We start from the raw sequence: 19,750 nt of genomic DNA on the forward strand, positions 1-19,750 counted from the left end.
CAAAGCTAACTTTGGAGGTCGTCTGGCTTATGACGACTAGATGTTAAAATCAAATGCAGATTGCATTGTAACTTAATAACCCCAAGTAGGTAAAATTTCTCCATCACTTTGGAGAAACTGAGATAAAACAAAAGTGAAAATAGGCCTATGATCCACCCTAAGGAGAGGTGTACTGGTCCAAACCTGGTATTCCAGTCACCAAAACTTATACATCTCTCCTGTAGTGTCCACATTGATCTATCTTTGTTATTTCTATGTTGGTACATATTTTCTGAAAACCAAATTTGCTGTTTGGACAATCGAAAAGTAAGATCTGCTTGTCTGAGGGACAACCAGCAAATATGTTTAAAAAATTCCCTGTATCAAGCATTCATAGACAGAGAGACAGACAAATAGACAGAAAGATATATAGATTATACACTAAGGTATTCCACCAAGATGTGATACTAACAGGACCTCCTGTTCTATAGATGAACAAACTTCACATTTTATTAAGGCTGAAATCTTTCATAAATCAATAAAAGTGAAGAATTGCTTCAATTATCAGTAGTTTGTCTATCCTATCATGCTTGATAATAATCATAATAGTTCATGTACCCTTATGAGACATTTAAATTGAGATAAATTATTTCATCATCAGCATAATTCTTTTCTGTATGTATTCATAATTGATTTGGGTACTCTCCTAGTTATTGAAAGTGACAAGTATTGTTCTCATCCGTGTACACTGGGAAACTTACTTGTGGTTACAACTACGTCAAATGTACAGAAATTCTGGTTATTCGCAGCATCGGTAAAGGTATAGGTAATAGCCATTGTTCCTACAAGGAAGAATGTACCAGGGTTTTGATTGACATTTATAGTGACAGGATTTGACAAATCTGTTGCGGTTGGTGGAGTCCACGTCACAAAGGCACCAGCCATTCCCAACTCTACTTGCTCTACGACTGGTTGTACAGGACACCCCGTTATTGAAGGTGGGGTAGTATCCACTAGAAAGCAAAAACAGAAGAAAAAAAAGGTAACTCAAGTTAGCTCTATTAATCCCTTTCTTAGTAAGAAACTTGGAAAATTTCAACATCTGTGAATTTAAGATACATATCTGTTGGTTAAACTTAAGCCGTCTGTGCTATTGGTATGCATTGACTAACAGGGATATTCCAGTGGTCAAAACAGTACATTCTCCATTTCTAGTAGATGGAAATCACATCCTGAATTCATGTTATTTTGAATGTTTGGCAAATCTGTAATACAACTTTTGGCAAGAGAAGGAGTGAGTGACATCACTATAGCAGCTGAGTTTTAAAAAAAATGTTGTTATAATGTGTTATTATTTATCTATGAAATGGGAATAATGCTGACAGAGAATTGATACAACTTAGACATAAGGGTATCCAAGCAAACAGAGTAATAGAATCCCATCTCAAGGATTACTAAACAACAAATGGGAAAGAAATAGGTTGCTCTTGTAGAAAAATCTGACAAAAGAGAGAATACTTTGCTCAATGATCTGTTTCCAGCAGTAATGAAGCACTAACATGGCAAAACCAAATCACTTTTTAACAACCATGTTCTGGGTATCAATTTAATGTTCAGATTGTTCAGATTCTATTATAGCAGTTTTGAGGCTTAGGAATGTTGTATCTCATAAAATACTGAACTTGATACGGTCCTGTGCACAAATATGATTTATGCATCTTCACATTTGTGTAGCAATATGACCATTCTGCATAGTATTTGGCTTTGCGATACTAGATAAATTACTTCCCTATGTTTAAAGTCAAATGAGGTTCAGACTGAAGAGTGGAAGAGAGTACAGTTAAAAAAGCACATATACTGTATACATGTACATATTCACATTCATAGATGTGTGTTTGAACGAAGTGTTCAGTACAGCTTCCTGTATGAACCAATTATAAATTAGATCTGTTCTCGACATTATAATTGGGATATATTATTTCACCATCAGCATAATTCTTTTCTGCATGTATTCATAATTGATTTGGGTACTCTCCTAGTTATTGAAAGTGACAAGTATTGTTCTCATCCGTGTACACTGGGAAACTTACTTGTGGTTACAACTACGTCAAATGTACAGAAATTCTGGTTATTCGCAGCATCGGTAAAGGTATAGGTAATAGCCATTGTTCCTACAAGGAAGAATGTACCAGGGTTTTGATTGACATTTATAGTGACAGGATTTGACAAATCTGTTGCGGTTGGTGGAGTCCACGTCACAAAGGTACCAGTTATTCCCAACTCTACTTGCTCTACGACTGGTTGTACAGGACACCCCGTTATTGAAGGTGGGGTAGTATCCACTAGAAAGCAAAAACAGAAGAAAAAAAAGGTAACTCAAGTTAGCTCTATTAATCCCTTTCTTAGTAAGAAACTTGGAAAATTTCAACATCTGTGAATTTAAGATACATATCTGTTGGTTAAACTTAAGCCGTCTGTGCTATTGGTATGCATTGACTAACAGGGATATTCCAGTGGTCAAAACAGTACATTCTCCATTTCTAGTAGATGGAAATCACATCCTGAATTCATGTTATTTTGAATGTTTGGCAAATCTGTAATACAACTTTTGGCAAGAGAAGGAGTGAGTGACATCACTATAGCAGCTGAGTTTTAAAAAAAAATGTTGTTATAATGTGTTATTATTTATCTATGAAATGGGAATAATGCTGACAGAGAATTGATACAACTTAGACATAAGGGTATCCAAGCAAACAGAGTAATAGAATCCCATCTCAAGGATTACTAAACAACAAATGGGAAAGAAATAGGTTGCTCTTGTAGAAAAATCTGACAAAAGAGAGAATACTTTGCTCAATGATCTGTTTCCAGCAGTAATGAAGCACTAACATGGCAAAACCAAATCACTTTTTAACAACCATGTTCTGGGTATCAATTTAATGTTCAGATTGTTCAGATTCTATTATAGCAGTTTTGAGGCTTAGGAATGTTGTATCTCATAAAATACTGAACTTGATACGGTCCTGTGCACAAATATGATTTATGCATCTTCACATTTGTGTAGCAATATGACCATTCTGCATAGTATTTGGCTTTGCGATACTAGATAAATTACTTCCCTATGTTTAAAGTCAAATGAGGTTCAGACTGAAGAGTGGAAGAGAGTACAGTTAAATCCAGAAAATATCTGTATAGAATGCAATGGTACTAAGAACTTAGCTGTCTATTTTGTTGCATAATTTTGACGTGTGTTTGACCTGCACGGCAGCTCTGCTATGTTGAATTGTGCATAACTGCATGTTTGTAGAGAATTGTGAATTTGTAGGGCATTGTGCAACAGCAAATGTGCATAGTACAGGACTGTACACTAGCTTAAGTGTAGATGATATGCAAAGTTAGAGAGACCCAGACAAACTGGTTAAGCGGCGAGGTGCACAGATTAACAAAAGTTATGAGGCTTGCATTCACAGGTCAATCTGAAAACATTGGTAAAGCATAGAACCAGAAGATTATAAAAAAAGGAGTCATTTCTCTGTAGTGAGACAGAGTAGGACCAGCATGCGGGCAAAGGGAAGCTGAAGTAGTCTTTGGATCATTACCCCAATTTGTGAATACTGTTTGGCTGCTTCATTCTGTGATACTAACTATATTCAATAGATAAACTGTAGAGTACATAGTTTTGATACAGAATTCTTCTTCCTTTGTCAGCCTTTTCAGTTGAAAAAGTTGGCGAAGAAAAACAAAATTGTTTTGAAAAACATAAACTAGAAGAATCTAAAGCATCTGATTAAATGCATACCTGTCTGAACAAGTACAATGAATTCACAGATGGCTGGATTGCTGGCTGGATCCACAAATATATACCTCACAGTTGTTGGTCCTAAACTGAAGGAATCTCCAGGACTGTGTGTCTGAGTTTGCAGAGTAGCTGTTCCTGAATTGTCAGTTGCGGAAGGTTGTAACCATACAACTTGTGCAGAAGTTATTCCCAGTTCAACTGTGATAGTCTGCTGTGATGGACAGTCTGAAATAACTGGTGGAACACTATCAACTGATCGGGAATGGGGGGGGGGAGAGAAAAAGAAAAAGAAAAGAAAATTTAAAATGTGAGTTTTGTAATTTTTGCAACACAAGTCTACATTGACAAATGAGGTTATATAGATAAAGTTTTGGAAAAGTGAGACAGTCTAAACAGTCGACCACATATCAAAATGGAGTGTGCCTATGTAAATAAATCCTATAACTAAGTAAGAGACATGCTAAATAATGTTTCACATACAAATTGTGACATAAATGTATGTAGCAAGAATTGTCAGTAAACTGACTGACAATGAAAGTAATTCAGCATTGTTGTCCGTCACAATGAAAATATCATTAAAATCTTTTGAGATGTAGATGAGCATACTTGGTAATGGCAGAAAAAATCCAAAGTCTGCCTCAATGTTTACAGATGGTACATGATAAGCTGCTGTATTATAACCTACTTTGAAGAAATGGTGTTAATTTATAGTTTTGTAACTACTTTTTTTACGTTCATCTCACTTCCTAATGGGAACTATAGTTCCCATTAGGAAATTGCACATGTGAGTGGTTAATGTTACTGACAGTGATAGTCTAATATTTAAAGTTCATGTAAAACTGAACTCTAGTTTACCTCACTGAATTATAGTTCCCATTCGGAAATTGCACATATGAGTGGTTAATGCTAACAGTGGAACATTCTACTATTTAAACTTCATGTAAAACTGAACTCTAGTTCACCTCAGTGTCACTGAACTATACTTCCCATTAGGAAATTGCACATGTGAGTGATTAATGCTACTGACAGTGGAGCATTCTACTATTTAAACTTCATGTAAAACTGAACTCTAGTTCACCTCACTGTCACTGAACTATAGTTCCCATTAGGAAATTGCACATGTGAGTGATTAATGCTACTGACAGTGGAACATTCTACTATTTAAACTTCATTTAAAACTGAACTCTAGTTCACCTCAGTGTCACTGAACTATACTTCCCATTAGGAAATTGCACATGTGAGTGATTAATGCTACTGACAGTGGAACATTCTACTATTTAAACTTCATGTAAATCTGAACTCTAGTTCACGTCAGGAATGTTTCATGTCTTAGTTACTTCTGTTCTTTAACTATAGTTTATCATCACAAATTTGGTCATGCATACAGTTCACTATAATTAACATAAGAACTTTTTTTTCAGGAGTATATGGTTAATACAACTGAAAGTAGGACTGACAAATGGAACTGGACTTTTTGGAATTATATTTTCATGTCAGAAATTGCACATTTCCACAGTCACAATGAGTGCCATTTTAACTAACCTCTTATTACATTTACACAAAATGAGCAAAGGGCAGAGTTGCCAGTAGTATCCGTAAAAAGGTATGTGACAGTTGTCAGCCCGGATATAAAGAATTGGTTCGGATTGTGAGACGGCACAACTACAACATTATCAGAGGCATCAAAGAAAGTAGGTGGATCCCATTGTATAGTTGTCCCTGGCAAATCCACTTGAACAGAATTTGTGATAGCAGTAGGGCAGTCAATGACAGTTGGTGGAGTAGTGTCAACTAGAATGAGATATGAAAGCAACAGGACAATATTAAATGTAATTTCAGTTATTAAAGTTACCACATGTGACTAATGTCATTAGAAATGTTACCAAACTCACCCAAAAATTCACAGAAATTCTTTTGATCAAAAACAGCTAGCCCAGAGACTGTTTTACACCAATAACTTCAAATGATTGTTGACCTCTGCCATAAACAATATTAGCAACTGAGGACTTGTTAACAGACATCAACAAACCAGGTGTGACTGTCGCCAAGGCTGAAATTATTGAGTATTCCTATTCAACAGACTCAAATTTTTTCAACTGCTGACCTCAAAAGACTTTTGACCTACACCAAAAATTGATATCCAACGTTTACTATTGGATATTGCTCTTATGAGTTTTACAGTATTTGAAATCTGGTGACCCAAGATGATTTATGGCTGCTACAAAAAACACAAGCAGCAACGCTGCAGAAGCTGAACTATGCTTCTATTTGAGAAAATGTTTTGATTGGCAATACTTCTGAACAGATTATCCATTTGTTTGTACAAAAAATGTAAGACATAGGTGGGATAACAATATCATGTCCTTTCCTCCCATCCCCTTTTCCTTGCCTTATGCACCTTCCTAGCAGACATGGTTTGTTACAATGTCAGAAATTTATATTCCTTCAAAGTGGAAACACTGTCACAAACTTATTTTATGCAATAGATCATTGTACTTATTACTAGGGATAAACTCTGCCCATTCTAAAAGCTAAGAACTAACAGTATAGGCACTTTGTAGTTTTCATTCAGGCAATAATAGAGCAAAAATGTTAAAAAGGTATTCCTCTACGAAATCTGCAATTTTTTTTATGAATATCACATTTGAATGTGTTGAACTGCAACTTGTTTACAATCGATGTACCGCAGACAAACGTAAAAGAGTAGAAATCGGAACCAGCTCCAACGATCTACCGTAGGTCATTCTCACATGTGGTATTCCACACATAAACTGTGGAAAAGTTCAATTTGCAAATCTGTCAAGTAGTCCTTTTACAAACACAAAACCTGAATAACAATTAAATGTTTGACTTGATCAAGTCTCCCACAGGTGGAATTATTTCCCAAAATGACAAGAAAATTCATATGGAAGACATTTTGCTACTCACATCAAAATCTATACATGCAATTAAAAAACAAATTTCATGATCATTGCATATGGTCTGTGGCCTACATTTCATCATACCTGACAACTTTACAGAAGGCCCTTTTTTGGGGGGGACCTCACATGACCACAAAAATATTTTTCATGAACAACTTTGGTTCACCATACAGTACCAACTATGGAATTTGTCTTAACCATTCAGATAAAGTAATTCTTCTCTACAAAAAAGTGCATTGTGTAGCTGAGATTAAACTTTCCCAGTGCAAAAAAAATATCCTGAAAGCTTCTCCATGCGGTGTTCCTTTGGAGGAAAGCATCAATGTTTGTCAGTGCATGCTACAATTTTGATCATACAAGAAACTTTGGATAAATGCCTATCTAATAATACCCAATATTATAAAATACTACTATTCTATTCCAAAAAAGTTGCAGAGAAGTCAAATTGGAAACATCCAAGGATAAAACAAGCAATACTTTCGAATTAACAATCACCAATCCAGCAGAAACATTTGCAGTCTGTAAGCATACCAGTTCATATATTTCAGTGTTTGTAATCTTGAGCTAGTAGTCTTTGGATTGTACTGTAATATCATTAAATTAGAAGATATATTAGTTATAATATGATTAAAGATCTTACCAATTATAAACCATATCATGAATTCACAGATAGCAGTATTCCCAGAAGCATCAACAAAAATATACGTGATTGTTCTATGCAGAACGTCAACTGAAAAAAATGTTCCTGGAGCATCAGACCGAGAGGAGAGCATTTCTGTACCAGAAATATCTGAAGCAGTTGGTTCTGTCCATGATATTACTCTCCCTGGCAGTCCCAATTCAATGGTTTCTGAGATGTCTGCTGGGCATCCACTTATGGTGGGAGGTATTGTGTCCTCTGTAACAAAACAGCATATTGAGAGTGTGAAGGAAGTAATGGATATAGATTAGAAGTAAACAAATCCATCTTGAATCGAATTTATTTGCAATAGACTCAACTCTCACAGTGCTTTTTCCCAATATATATATTGTATGTATTTTAGATCCTGCTGCAAGCAGGAACTCGCGAAGAAGCCTCATTGGCTTATCAAAGCCGCAAGCTAACCGAAGTCAGTCTCTTAGATTCATATTTAACGTCCATGATTATGAATTGTCAATAACTCTGTAACTGGATGATATACATTAATCTTGTAGTGACTCGAACTGCAAGATAAACTTGCATGATAAACATCATAAAAACAAAAACAAAAATTATGCAACAAACCACCAAGACAAAAATGGCTATCAAAGATAAGTCTGACTCTGAATGATGGCAGAGGAGAGACATTGCAAAGATGGACAGAGCATTTCAAAGAAGTTACAACCAGGGTAGAACAAAGCCAAGCAGCCTCAGATGAAGATAGATACAAAGTGCCATGCAATAGCAAAAACTGGAATTGAGGAACAAACCAGAACTGATAGAAGCAGCCAAACATCTATAAGAGAATGTCTTGAGAGAACAGGAAATACTGACAAACTGGAAGGCAAGATAAAGGAACCTAAACCAGTTCAGAAATTTCAAAGCCAAAACTGTGTTGTTGATTGAAGACAAAGCACTGAGTCATGGGATCACTGATTAAATCACAGATTGAATGGACAAAGGCTTAGAAAAAAAAAACATGTTGGAGTTGAAAAGGAACTCGTACATACAAGATGAACAATGAATAAAACTTACCCTGTTTTATTAGAAACTTATACTGATGAGGAAGGTACATATGGAAAATTAGGAATAAATTCAAATGGGGAAACAACCTTACAAATATGAATTTCAAAAGGTTCCAATGCAACATACAGCTGAATAGAAGTTCTAAGAATGAAACTAGAGCAGTCATGCTGCAGAATCTCAATACTTGTTGCTATGCTTGTAATATTGCAAAGAAGGTTGAAATTATTATGAAAGGCATTTAATTTACAGACAGTTCCACAGAAAGAGCTTAAAGTGGCCATGACACGAAAATTTCAACGTCCAATCTTTTGGGGGATCCATCTAAGCAAGTTCTCTAGAACATATATGAACCATTCTGCCAGTTAAAAACTTTACAGTCAAAAATTGAGAATTAATTTACCCTCTTCTCTCGCTGTTTCCTCCGAACATATATACACGTACTTTCACTACGACAAGTGTACATACTACCAAAAAAATCGGTAACAAGTCAGTGCGAAATTATATCAAAACTTCCTGTGGAAATGGCAGATTCAGAACCAAATGCGGCAACCGAAGTTTAAAGGGATAGTGGTTATTCACCAGGCAGTGAAATTGGGCTAGAATTAGACTGCGCTTTCTCATATTCGAAGCAGAGAGTGAAGGCGATGATCATGCCCATATTGAACCGAACATTGCATTGAGGGTGGACCTGAGATGTTATTGTTAGGCATAGAACTGTATCAGTTCGAGCCTGTTAAACGAACTGCAATTGAAGCTCCACAACATATCGAAGAAGAAAACCTCCAAATACATACGACGTGGTAAGAATTATGTAAGGAAGAAAAATATTTTAAAAAGCCAGTCCATTCTTAGATGTGTCGTTGGAATTCGCGGAACTGCCTTAACCGTATTGTGCGTTGTGTTAAGGTGACTTACAACCATAGAATCCTTACAACCCATATGTAGAGTGTGTTGGCTATGTATTGTACTACCCGGTGCTGCTAATTAGAGTAAATCATACATGTATAGTATGCTGCGTAGTACTACTAGCAGGGTTGGTTGAATACTGAAAGTTTGGCTCGAGGATGTAAACTGCATTATGCAGCCATGTTAGGTAGGCATATTTGTCTTTTTGTACTCTTTATTAGGCTAGTACTTAGGCCTGGAGTTTAACAAATAAATTGTCTGAAACTAAAGAATGTTTCATGAAACATGGAAGGTGTAAATTCACAACAAAAGTAACCATAACTGTACAATGTATCACTGCTTGTTATTGTAGACATCTTGGGCCCACATTTATTTGCATTTGAACTTTCTTAAGTTTGTTTTCAGGGAGTGCAGATACATAGCCTACCCTCAACAGGTTCAATGGTACTGGGGGTTCCTAGTAAGACACATAAGGGTTGTGCTACCATCATGTACAGTCCAAAGGATCAGAAGTGAGTTTCCAGCCAATCGATGAAGGCTAATTACGTGGGTTATGGCATTACTGCAGCCCCCAACAACACAACAACTGATATTTTACAACATCTTGTAGAAACAACTTGAAATTTCTAACGATGTAGCGTAATACAGTGGTTATTCTCTCAGTGTATATGTGCATGTATGTGGGACGGTATGATCGTCGCACATCCCATTACTAATATAACATCATTGTTGTCTTGTTTTGAAATCAAATTTTTCAGTTGTTTTCGGATGCGAATATTAAAACGTTAATTTCTAATTAGTCCTTGAAGTTTTGAAGGTGAAGAGAATAGTTTTGAACATAGATTTTCTCATAGATTCAGAGGAAGTTACTCTGGATTAGTTGGATTTTTCATGTCATGGCCTCTTTAAGTGACAAAGACACAATACTAAACAAAACTATATAGTGTAAATTTGGCATCATAAAACCTTACAAAAATGTTCTTTTCAAGAGTAGCTTACATGCAATAGATGTTTGGACACATATTTAATTTAATTTAAACTTTCTAAACCTGGTTGAATGAAGGCTAGAGGTATCACTGTCACATTAACAAAGTCTGTTACATACTGGTTAAGTCAATTGTGTCCGTAGCTCCTGTTCAGTGCTGAATACTTGTTCACCTCCCTCAATAGCTATGCTTGAGAGCATTTTAGATGTTCATCAGCCATTTACATCAAAGGTGGGTACTGCAAGTCATAATCCTTTGTGATTGACAATTAGACACACAATTTGAACTATAATAAGGCAAAACTAACACTGATTTGAAGTCTCCTATATAAGTTTACACTGAAAAGAGTTCAGTTATTCTTTTAATCAATTTTTCCACTATAGTAACTAGTGACAGAATTACCTCAGAAGCCTAACAGCAGGAATGACAAAAACATGTTGGTGTAAAAGCATTACAATATCTTGATATCTTACCTGTTATTATTTCAATATTGAAACTACATGTTCCCCTGTTATCTGTAAGATCACTAAATATGTATGTGACCGGAGTAACTCCAGGAGCAAAGGTACTTCCCGGACCTAGACTTCGAAATAACAATTCAACTGTTCCACTAGCATCTGTGGCAAAAGGCTCCACCCATGCAACTTGTGGATCTGGAGACCCTAGCTCAATAGTCCTGGAAATATCATCTGGACATCCAAACACCATAGGAGCCATTGTATCAACTGAAATGGTTAAGATATACACATAAAAATGAACTAAATGACTATTAAAGAAAAAGATACCATTGGGCACTATGGTTCCTCGCGTATTCGAAATTTTAAAGTGTTGAATGTCATCACTCAATATCATAGTTGATAATATGAATGCATATAGTACTACTTCACACAAATGGGCAGGTTGAAAAGCTGTCACTCAATAGTTAAGTTATTGTCCAACTTGAAAATGCATTCATGGAAATAAATTGGTGGGCTACTTGTCCCCAAATATGGGCCCAACAAATTTTGGGCCAAATGGGCCTAACATATTTAAGCCCACATGTACCAGCTATTAATAACAACTGTATGCCAAGTATGGATACAATCCAAATATAGGTTGTGGAAATATTGCAAGTTTAAAATGTTGTCCCCTCCCAAAAAAATTGGGTCTGATAGAATTTTGTGCCTAAAAAATATTTGGCCCAAACAAACTGACTCAAATGTATACTTTCCCCTCAAAAATTGAACCCCAAAACCTGTGGACCCAAATGGTCCCAAAAACATTGGGACTCACAAATTAAGGCCCAAAAAAATTAGACCCACATGTACCAACCATTAACCAACAACTGTAAACCAAGTTTGGCTTCCATCCAAATTAGGGTTGCAAAGTTATTTGCAATGTAGAGTTTTTCATGTTTGACCCCTTAACCTCATTAACAACAGGGCGCACATTCTCAAATATAATACATATACACAGCAAGTATGACAACTATATTCATCACTAAGTTGTTGAGTTATCCCAGACCCAAGCAAGTACCACATATGCACACACACTCCTTTCTCATGATATCATAGGAATCATAACTGTTTGATAAACTTTTTACATGATGATAGGAACATATATAACAGAAGGCTGCTATAAAACTTACAGGAATGACTGTAATACTTACTTCCAGTTACAGAGACAACAAAGCTGCAAATAGCTTCATTGCCAAATCGATCAGAGAACCGATAGATAACATTTGTATCTCCAATTGGGAAAAGTTGTCCTGGAAAATGAGTCTGTGTGAAAGTCACAGGTGGGCTCATAATATCATTTGCAAATGGTTCCGACCAAGTTATTTCAATTTCATCTGGCTCTCCACTTTCAATCATCGCTGGTATATCCATTGGACATGATATAATAAATGGAGGGGTGGTATCAACTGTGAATGAAAGGTGTAACTTGAAATAGTTAGTTATTTCAACTGTACATTCAAGTGATTAAACAAACAGACTGCAAATGAAGCAGTAAACAAATACTACAATGTGACAAATTCAAAGAATTAATTCTTCTTTGAGAGAATGAAACAGAAAATGAATAAAACTACAAATGGAATCAAACTTACAAGGAGGTACAGGTTTCCAAATTAAACTGCTGTACAGTGTGAGAAGAGATGCAACCAAAAGCAAAAGGAGAGGTGGGGGGTGCCCTTCAATTGGGCATAATACCTTTTACATGATAGAAACATATATTACATTGTCAATGTGCAACATGGTCTCATTGAAGAAAATTTCAAACTCCCGAAAAGATCCTTTCAACGACCCCTAACATAAGCTTCTGCAAGCATTTGAATATCTAGTACTTACGATCAGTTGAAACAAGAAAGATCTAAACATTGTTGAAAGTCCTGAAGAGATGTTTTCTGACCCAAACTCATTCATGAAACAAACAAGGATGAAATTGTACACATTATGATCACGCAGTGGTTTAATGAAAAGAAAAAAGGATGTTGCTTGTCAATGTAGTGGTTAGTTTCAATTTTTTTTTTCTAGAGAAAACGAGAGAGAAGAATGGTTAAAGAAACATGTTTATACACACCTATAGCATTCCATTGTAGCCTCCAACCGTTAAAACGGAGATTCTTGTCCGTACGAAAATAAAGCCATGCCGTGTCTGTTTCCAAGCTAAATGGGCTTGGAAAGGTCCGTCCCGGTTCTAATGATGTCACGTTATCAAAGAAGCGAACGTCAATTCCATCCACAACAGCCATGGAGACATTTACTGTTCGAATAAGATCATCACTGAACAGTAGACCTGTTCCAACGTATAATTCATCTTTGAAACCTTCAATTCCAAATCCGCCTTCACCCACAAATTCAAAGTCAATTCTGGATGCTCCTGGAACATACAACAGATAAGTTGCCTCCCATTGATTTGGATACAGGTTGGGGTATCCCTGAGATTCAAAAGTGCCACTTCTACACAAATCGCCATAGCAGGTTATAAAGCCACCTGCTCTGTGTCCTGTTAATCAAAGTGAACATGGAAATGAAATTGACAGTCAAGTAGTTTCCACATAGTGACTAGACATTGAGCCTGAATTGGCAAGGCCCATCAGTGGCAAAAGGGTTACAAATATTTCATGAAAAACTTGCCTACAAATGCCTAATACTTAATAGGAATACCTATTGGGCAGTTAAAAGTTTTAACAAACAGAATATAGATGCTTTAAACAATATTGTGGCAACTTTTCTCCTGTGCCTGAACTGTAAAAAACAACTCAATGAGATTCTAAAATGTACTTTTGCACAAGTGTTAAGAAATTTGTAGTAACAAAATATAGTGGTATAGTTGCAATGTTACAACGGGACAGACCCTCAGAGGGCTTGCAAGTCAAACGTTTGACGTATGGCCAACATGGCGAATAACAAAATATTACTTGACCAATGCACAATGTTACTGTGCCACTCCATTTTAGGTGCTGTTAACATTCATCAATATATCACAGCTAATGAAAAGAAAGCATGTGCTACCTGCACAATCTGTGAACCCATCACCCCAGCATTCCTTTCAGCAATGCATCTTTAAAAATGCTCCACATGCATGATTCATGAAGCATTTGACAACCTACAATGACTTGTACATTTGACACGACGTTCATAAGCTTTTCTGTGTTTGGATACAAAGACTATGCTACGGTTGTTAGTATGAAAATAGCCTAACGAACTTGGTAGGAGTGACACACATGGTAAACAATTGTGAAATATATATACACAGTACTGTTTTTGTATAACACTCATAGAAAATAGTTGAAGGAAAAGTCAATGATTTTATACCTTTTCCTCCATTTTTTTGTTTCAGTTTTCATGATGAGATAATTTGATTGGTTGCGTACAGAATCATAGACTACGTGGCAATTTCATAGAAAATGCAGTGTATGATGTTCAATGACTCATTGAACTGTGTCAACAATTTTATACTGTATGATTTATACCACTTTAAACAATCATAGAGTTTGCTTCTATAGGAGTTAAACACAGACAGTACTGTACAGTATAGATACAAGTAAATAATATATATGTATGTGTGAGTCTGTGTACATGTCCAGGAGTCACAACTAGCAACATGGGACAACAAAAATTCCTGTCACCAGTTGTCGAACAATAGTCACTGGCTGTCATGACAAAGGGTTAAATGTGGAAGTTATCACTCACAGCTAATACAATAAAAGTTTGGGTGTGTATGTGTGTGAGCAAGCTACACCAGCATATCAGATATAGAGCTTACAAACCTATTGCAGTTCCTGAAAGTGACACTGCAAGGTTGAATCTTTGTATCTTCTGTTTGTACCCACTTAGTGCTCCTTTATTAAGGTAACTTTTGGACAAATATACATACCAGGATCCCGGGTCCTACAATCATACCCAATGTCTTCGATGTTTGTGCAGTTACACACATAGTTTGGTTCATCCACGGGAGCTGTAGGGCTAAGTGGTCTTGCCAGGCACTCCGTAGTCCCAACGGCACATTGTTGGAAGAGCGTTGCACTACAATCTACAAACACAAAAGATAGCAAACAATCGATTGTAAATGGAGAACAAAACGGAATGAATACCAAAAGTCTGCGATCAAAACATTACATATATATATTCATATCATTGTGGCAGAAATTCTGTTTTCCAAAAGCTTCACCAACCTATCATAAAGAGCAAATGGTTACAATTGGCGTGGGTATTACAGCACACTTTCAATTCAGGAAGGAATTACTGAGATAAATCTGAGCCCAAGTCATCCACCCCTGTAATAAAGTTGGTGAATATTCCACCTCATACAGCTTGTTTAGTATATATCTGTTAGGGTCGCAGGTTTTCCAAACAGTGATGAGGCTATTCTTGTACCAATTTCATCGTTTCTCCTTACCTAGCAGCTGATGGGTGCTAGTTATTATGTCGATTCACAATGGCAAAACTTTATTCCATTTACTTAATCCTACAAATAGTGTTGTGTCATTGAGAAAGAACCAAATTCTTGCTAGAGTTACTGAGATGGACCGTATACTATTATACAAATGCTTTCTGACATTAATGATTCTTCTAATGTTGCCACTGCTGGAAATAAGGTTATTCGCACTGTACATGTTTTTCCCATGACCACGTTTGAAGATGTTTTGATGCAATCGGAGGAGCCCAGGCCCAGGTCTTTTCTATCCTTGATTTAATTAGCATCTGGATTTTGGTAAATGCTGTTTTGCTGCAAAAAGTGTAAAGTGCTTGGGCCTTATTTTTTCAAAGGGGAGTATACAAGTTGATCATCAAAAGACAGATGTGGTGCAAACTTACCCAGTACCCAAGTCTAAAATGGATGTTTATCAAATTACAATATACTGCTTTTAATACACAGTCCCTCATTTTCTTTCATAGCTTTGAACTTTCAGTACTCAAGTAGCTGTGTGACAATTGATACAGCCTTCTCATTTTGCTTTTCTTTCATTTCCGTAGTTAAGTGTTCTCATTTTATTTTATTGAGGTAGCATTTAGGGTCATCTGGTGAACAATCATTGTTTTACTTTATTTTCACACACGTTTTAATTACTGCTGTGTATGGTTGCTGCATATATATAGCTGACATGACAGCTCAAAAAAGAGATAAACTCCAGCCTCTATTTTTGGTAGTTCCTTTCTGTTCAATTACTCATGGTTGATTTCTAACTTTCTGTTTTATTCTACTTGCTATTGTGTACTACTTGGTTTTAGTTTTTTCAATAATTACCTTCAAGGAAACCCTATTCTGCTCAAGTAGTTGTTTTTCGTATCCCGTCATATAAAACACTTTGATCTGATGCATAGCAGATGGCAATTTACATCTTCAGTGCCATATATCTCTTGGGAAAATTCTCTTTGACACTTATGCAAAACTATTATATCATACCTTCAGGATTCTACAAGGGTAGTTCCCTAACAAAATATTTTAGCATTGAGAATGCAGCACTCACTGGAGATGCACAGGGCCAACTTAATACATGGCCAATTACATTCATATTACAGAGATTTGTTCCCAAGAAGTCAATGTTTAGATATTTTGCAAAGATCACACAGGCTACTGTAGTTATAGTCTGCAAACAGATGTCTGAAAATACTCTTTACTGATTGAACACAACGCTCTTTGCAATTCTAAGCTTTGATCACTGTTAACATTACTTTTAGTGGAAAAAACTATGCTCAGCCTAGGCCAAGGCTCAAATTTAACGGTCATCCGAGACGAACAAAAATCACATCGGACAACCTAAACCCTGCTTAGGTTGTCTCACGGACGACTAGCTTATTTGCCGTAAAGTGTTCAACACTTCGAACAAAACTTGGCAAATCCCTATTCTTTACAATAAAAATCAGCCCCTGAAATTTGATAGTAGCTTGTTAGTATTGCCCTCCATTCCTATTAGAAAACAACGTAAGAAATAAATCACATTTTAGTACGTTCTGTAATGTGGGGAAAATCCTTCACATTAGCTGTATGTGCATCCTGTACATATGCACTAACGGTTCGATACAGTAAGGTATACTTCGTACACTACAGGGTACGTACCCTGGTGGCCCCACGCACATATGACAAGTTAGCTAGGGTACAACGTGTATGCAGTACTATACTGTGCATGTGGGCATAGCGTTTGCTCATTTATGTTGCTGCAGTGTACGTGATGTAAACCTTGGGCTTACCCTCTGTCTCTGAAAATGTTTGGAAATCATTTTTTTCACTACTAGAGAATTCCTGCAACCCAACATTAGTCATGAACAGTGTCATACACCACATAAAATGTCTATAACCCTACACTACAGTTTTGTCCAAGATTTGTCGATCTCCGTAAGACTAGTCACTAAGACTTAGACTTAAGCCTCAGGTCGATAGACTAGGCCTGCGTAGCCTAACGTTTCAGTACTGGCCTACAACTTTTACAAGGCTAAATTGATACAGGTAAGTATACCGCTTTCGCACAAGGCACTCCATTTTAAAAATCCAAGTGCTTAATTCATTTGGACAACCAAAAATCTTTCAAATAACAAAATATGAAGACAACCTGCTAGGCTATGACATGGTTAATGTGCATACTTCACAAAGTTAAGACATTTTTAAGAACATGCATAGGCCTACAGAAAACTGAATGATTGCAATTCTGTAGCTGCTAGGCTTATCAATTTGTTGTGCAGTATTTTTATGACTTGTTTTTGGGGAAGTTATCTCAAAGCTATACTAGTAGGCTGAGGCTAGGCTAGTCTGTTTTTGTCTCCAAAAATATTTTTGTAGCTGTTGCGCTGTTTTGTCAATGGAAACTTGCCAACATTTAATATTTATTATTAACTAGGCCTAACAAGTGCTTCCAGTGTTTCAAATTCAATAAGCTATTTCAGTGTAAAATTTCGGCACTATCTTAAATATTCACACTCTCCAGGCTAGGCTTCATCCTAAATGGTGATGTCATACCGGAAGGAGTGGTCTTGGTATAGCACGGTGGGCTCATAATTGACGCAGTTAAGGACTTCAGGTCTATCACGGAAAAATTCCAAATTACTCAACTGTACAAGTTTTTCATGTGTAGCCTAGTTCCTCAGAAATGTAATGATCTCAAAATATTAATTGTTCTGTACAATTGCTTTGCTCAGCCAGTTTAAGTCTAAGCTCAAGTCCCAGAGAGTAGTGGTATATATCATGTTGAGGTAATTTTTGGTTAATTTTAGGGAGTAAGATGTGCAAAACTGGGGGGTGTTAAAAGCTTTAAAAAAATACACAATTTGATCAGCACATACCTGAAATTGATTTAAACTCAAGAATATAAACTCTGCTTCACTGCAAAAAGTTTAGGTTGTCTGCATCATCCTGCATGTACTTGGTTACACTAGCAAGTAGCAGGACAGGTAAAGAAAGACCTAGGCCTACATAACATTACTGTAGTCTAAGTTACAACAGCCTATCAAATATTATCATTAGGCCTAAATAACCCTATGTTTTAGTATTGTTTGTACGTAGTCTAGCAATATTTCGGGTGGCCTAACAAGTTACGAGATGAAAGCACCCGTTTAAAACACAATACAATCACAGCAATTCTTGCACTTCATATCGCGCTGCTCATTTGCGTGGGATGAACATTTAGACCTGTTAATTATATACACCAAATTGATAAGTTAAACCAGTGGTCTCTTGTGTACGATATGGACGCGTGTTCGTTGACATTATGATATGATCGGATCGGAGGCTCGAAGCGATTTTGTGTGCTTGCATGCAGCTGTCGTCTGCTCGACTGAGTTTATCAGGGCGCGCAAAGATAATTCACCTTCGAATGGATATCCTTGGTCAGGGTTACTTCTGACGTTGTGAGTTTTAACTAAATTTAACCAGGTAGCTGCTAGTAGCAGCTCCCTAATTTAACTGCAGTCTCGATGATTGCATGAAATGAAATTTAGTGGATTACGAACGTAGAAAGCAAGGATCAATCATCACTATAAGAGAGTTGCTATATAAGTCGTCAAGATGATTTTTGGTTTCGATGATAATCGTAACCTTTGTAGTCATGCAGGCGGAAGAGTGTATGTGTGCGTGTGCGTGTGTGTGTGTGTGTGTATGTGACGCCTTTACTTGATTGTAAACACGATATCTCAAGAAGGGAAGCTTGCACCAATCTCATATTTAGTGTGTAGGAGAACCACATTGAGTACGGTAGTTGAAGCCTATTGGTTGGTGGAGATCATTTGGGTCACCTGCCATGGAGTCAAATTATTGAAACCTTGTAAAACAGGATTGGGAATTTACTGTCTTGGATCGACAATTGGCTTGGTAATAGGAAACAGAGGGTGGTAACTAAAGGCTGTTCTTCTTGGCAGGGCGTTACTATAGTGGGGTTCCACAAGGTCTGTTTGGGTCCCTTAATTGTTGTTTGTTGCCTATATGACATTGACGGAGATATTTTGTGTACAGTTAAGAAGTTTGCTGATGACACCAAATTGTATTCTGAGGTCTCTTCCAAAAGTGATTCTGAGAAATTTCAAACGGATTTGAATAAGGTTTTTTCCTGGTCTCAGGTATGGCAAATGTTTTTTAATATTGATAAATGCAAGGTGATGCATATTGGTAGTAGTAACCAAAAGTATACCTACAATCTGAATGATGTGGAGACAAAGGAGGTCTTTGTTGAAAGAGACCTAGGTATAGTACATTGACCCATCTCTGCAACCTTCTAAACATTGTCTTCAAGCTGCCAAAGGAGGCAATAGGGTGTTGTAGGTATATGGAACTTCAATTTTCTGAAAGAGGACATAGTAGTTAGGCTTTATAAGCAGTTGGTTAGGCCTCATCTGGAGAATGCTGTGCAGGCTTGGAACCCATATATTTTGATAAGGATAAGGAAGTTCTCGAAAAGGTCCAGATGAGGGCTTCTAGGATGATGAGTTCCTTGAAGAGTGTTCCTTATTATAGGCGGTTACAACTGTTGAATCTAACCACACTG

The 19,750-nt window shown here is 36.7% G+C and overlaps 1 protein-coding gene across 5 annotated transcripts in view; it reads right to left on the reverse strand.

The window, feature by feature from the left end:
- The window catches only part of LOC139960011 (uncharacterized), an 88,799-nt gene that overhangs the window by 62,880 nt on the left and 6,169 nt on the right, over window positions 1–19,750 (reverse strand). For 4 of the 5 annotated variants that reach the window (XM_071958030.1, XM_071958047.1, XM_071958020.1 and 1 more), the window contains exons 2-10: window positions 14,656–14,811; window positions 12,856–13,281; window positions 11,945–12,199; window positions 10,770–11,021; window positions 7,340–7,597; window positions 5,321–5,569; window positions 3,779–4,030; window positions 2,070–2,321; window positions 741–992 (exon numbers count right to left, since the gene is read on the reverse strand). In XM_071958030.1, the coding sequence (XP_071814131.1) occupies window positions 741–992; window positions 2,070–2,321; window positions 3,779–4,030; window positions 5,321–5,569; window positions 7,340–7,597; window positions 10,770–11,021; window positions 11,945–12,199; window positions 12,856–13,281; window positions 14,656–14,811 (2,352 nt within the window). The remainder of the gene's footprint in view (window positions 1–740; window positions 993–2,069; window positions 2,322–3,778; window positions 4,031–5,320; window positions 5,570–7,339; window positions 7,598–10,769; window positions 11,022–11,944; window positions 12,200–12,855; window positions 13,282–14,655; window positions 14,812–19,750) is intronic. The other variant, XM_071958038.1, reaches the window with a different exon arrangement.

This window comes from Apostichopus japonicus, chromosome 3 (genome assembly GCF_037975245.1).
Source record: "Apostichopus japonicus isolate 1M-3 chromosome 3, ASM3797524v1, whole genome shotgun sequence".
NCBI classification, from domain to species: Eukaryota; Metazoa; Echinodermata; class Holothuroidea; order Aspidochirotida; family Stichopodidae; genus Apostichopus; species Apostichopus japonicus.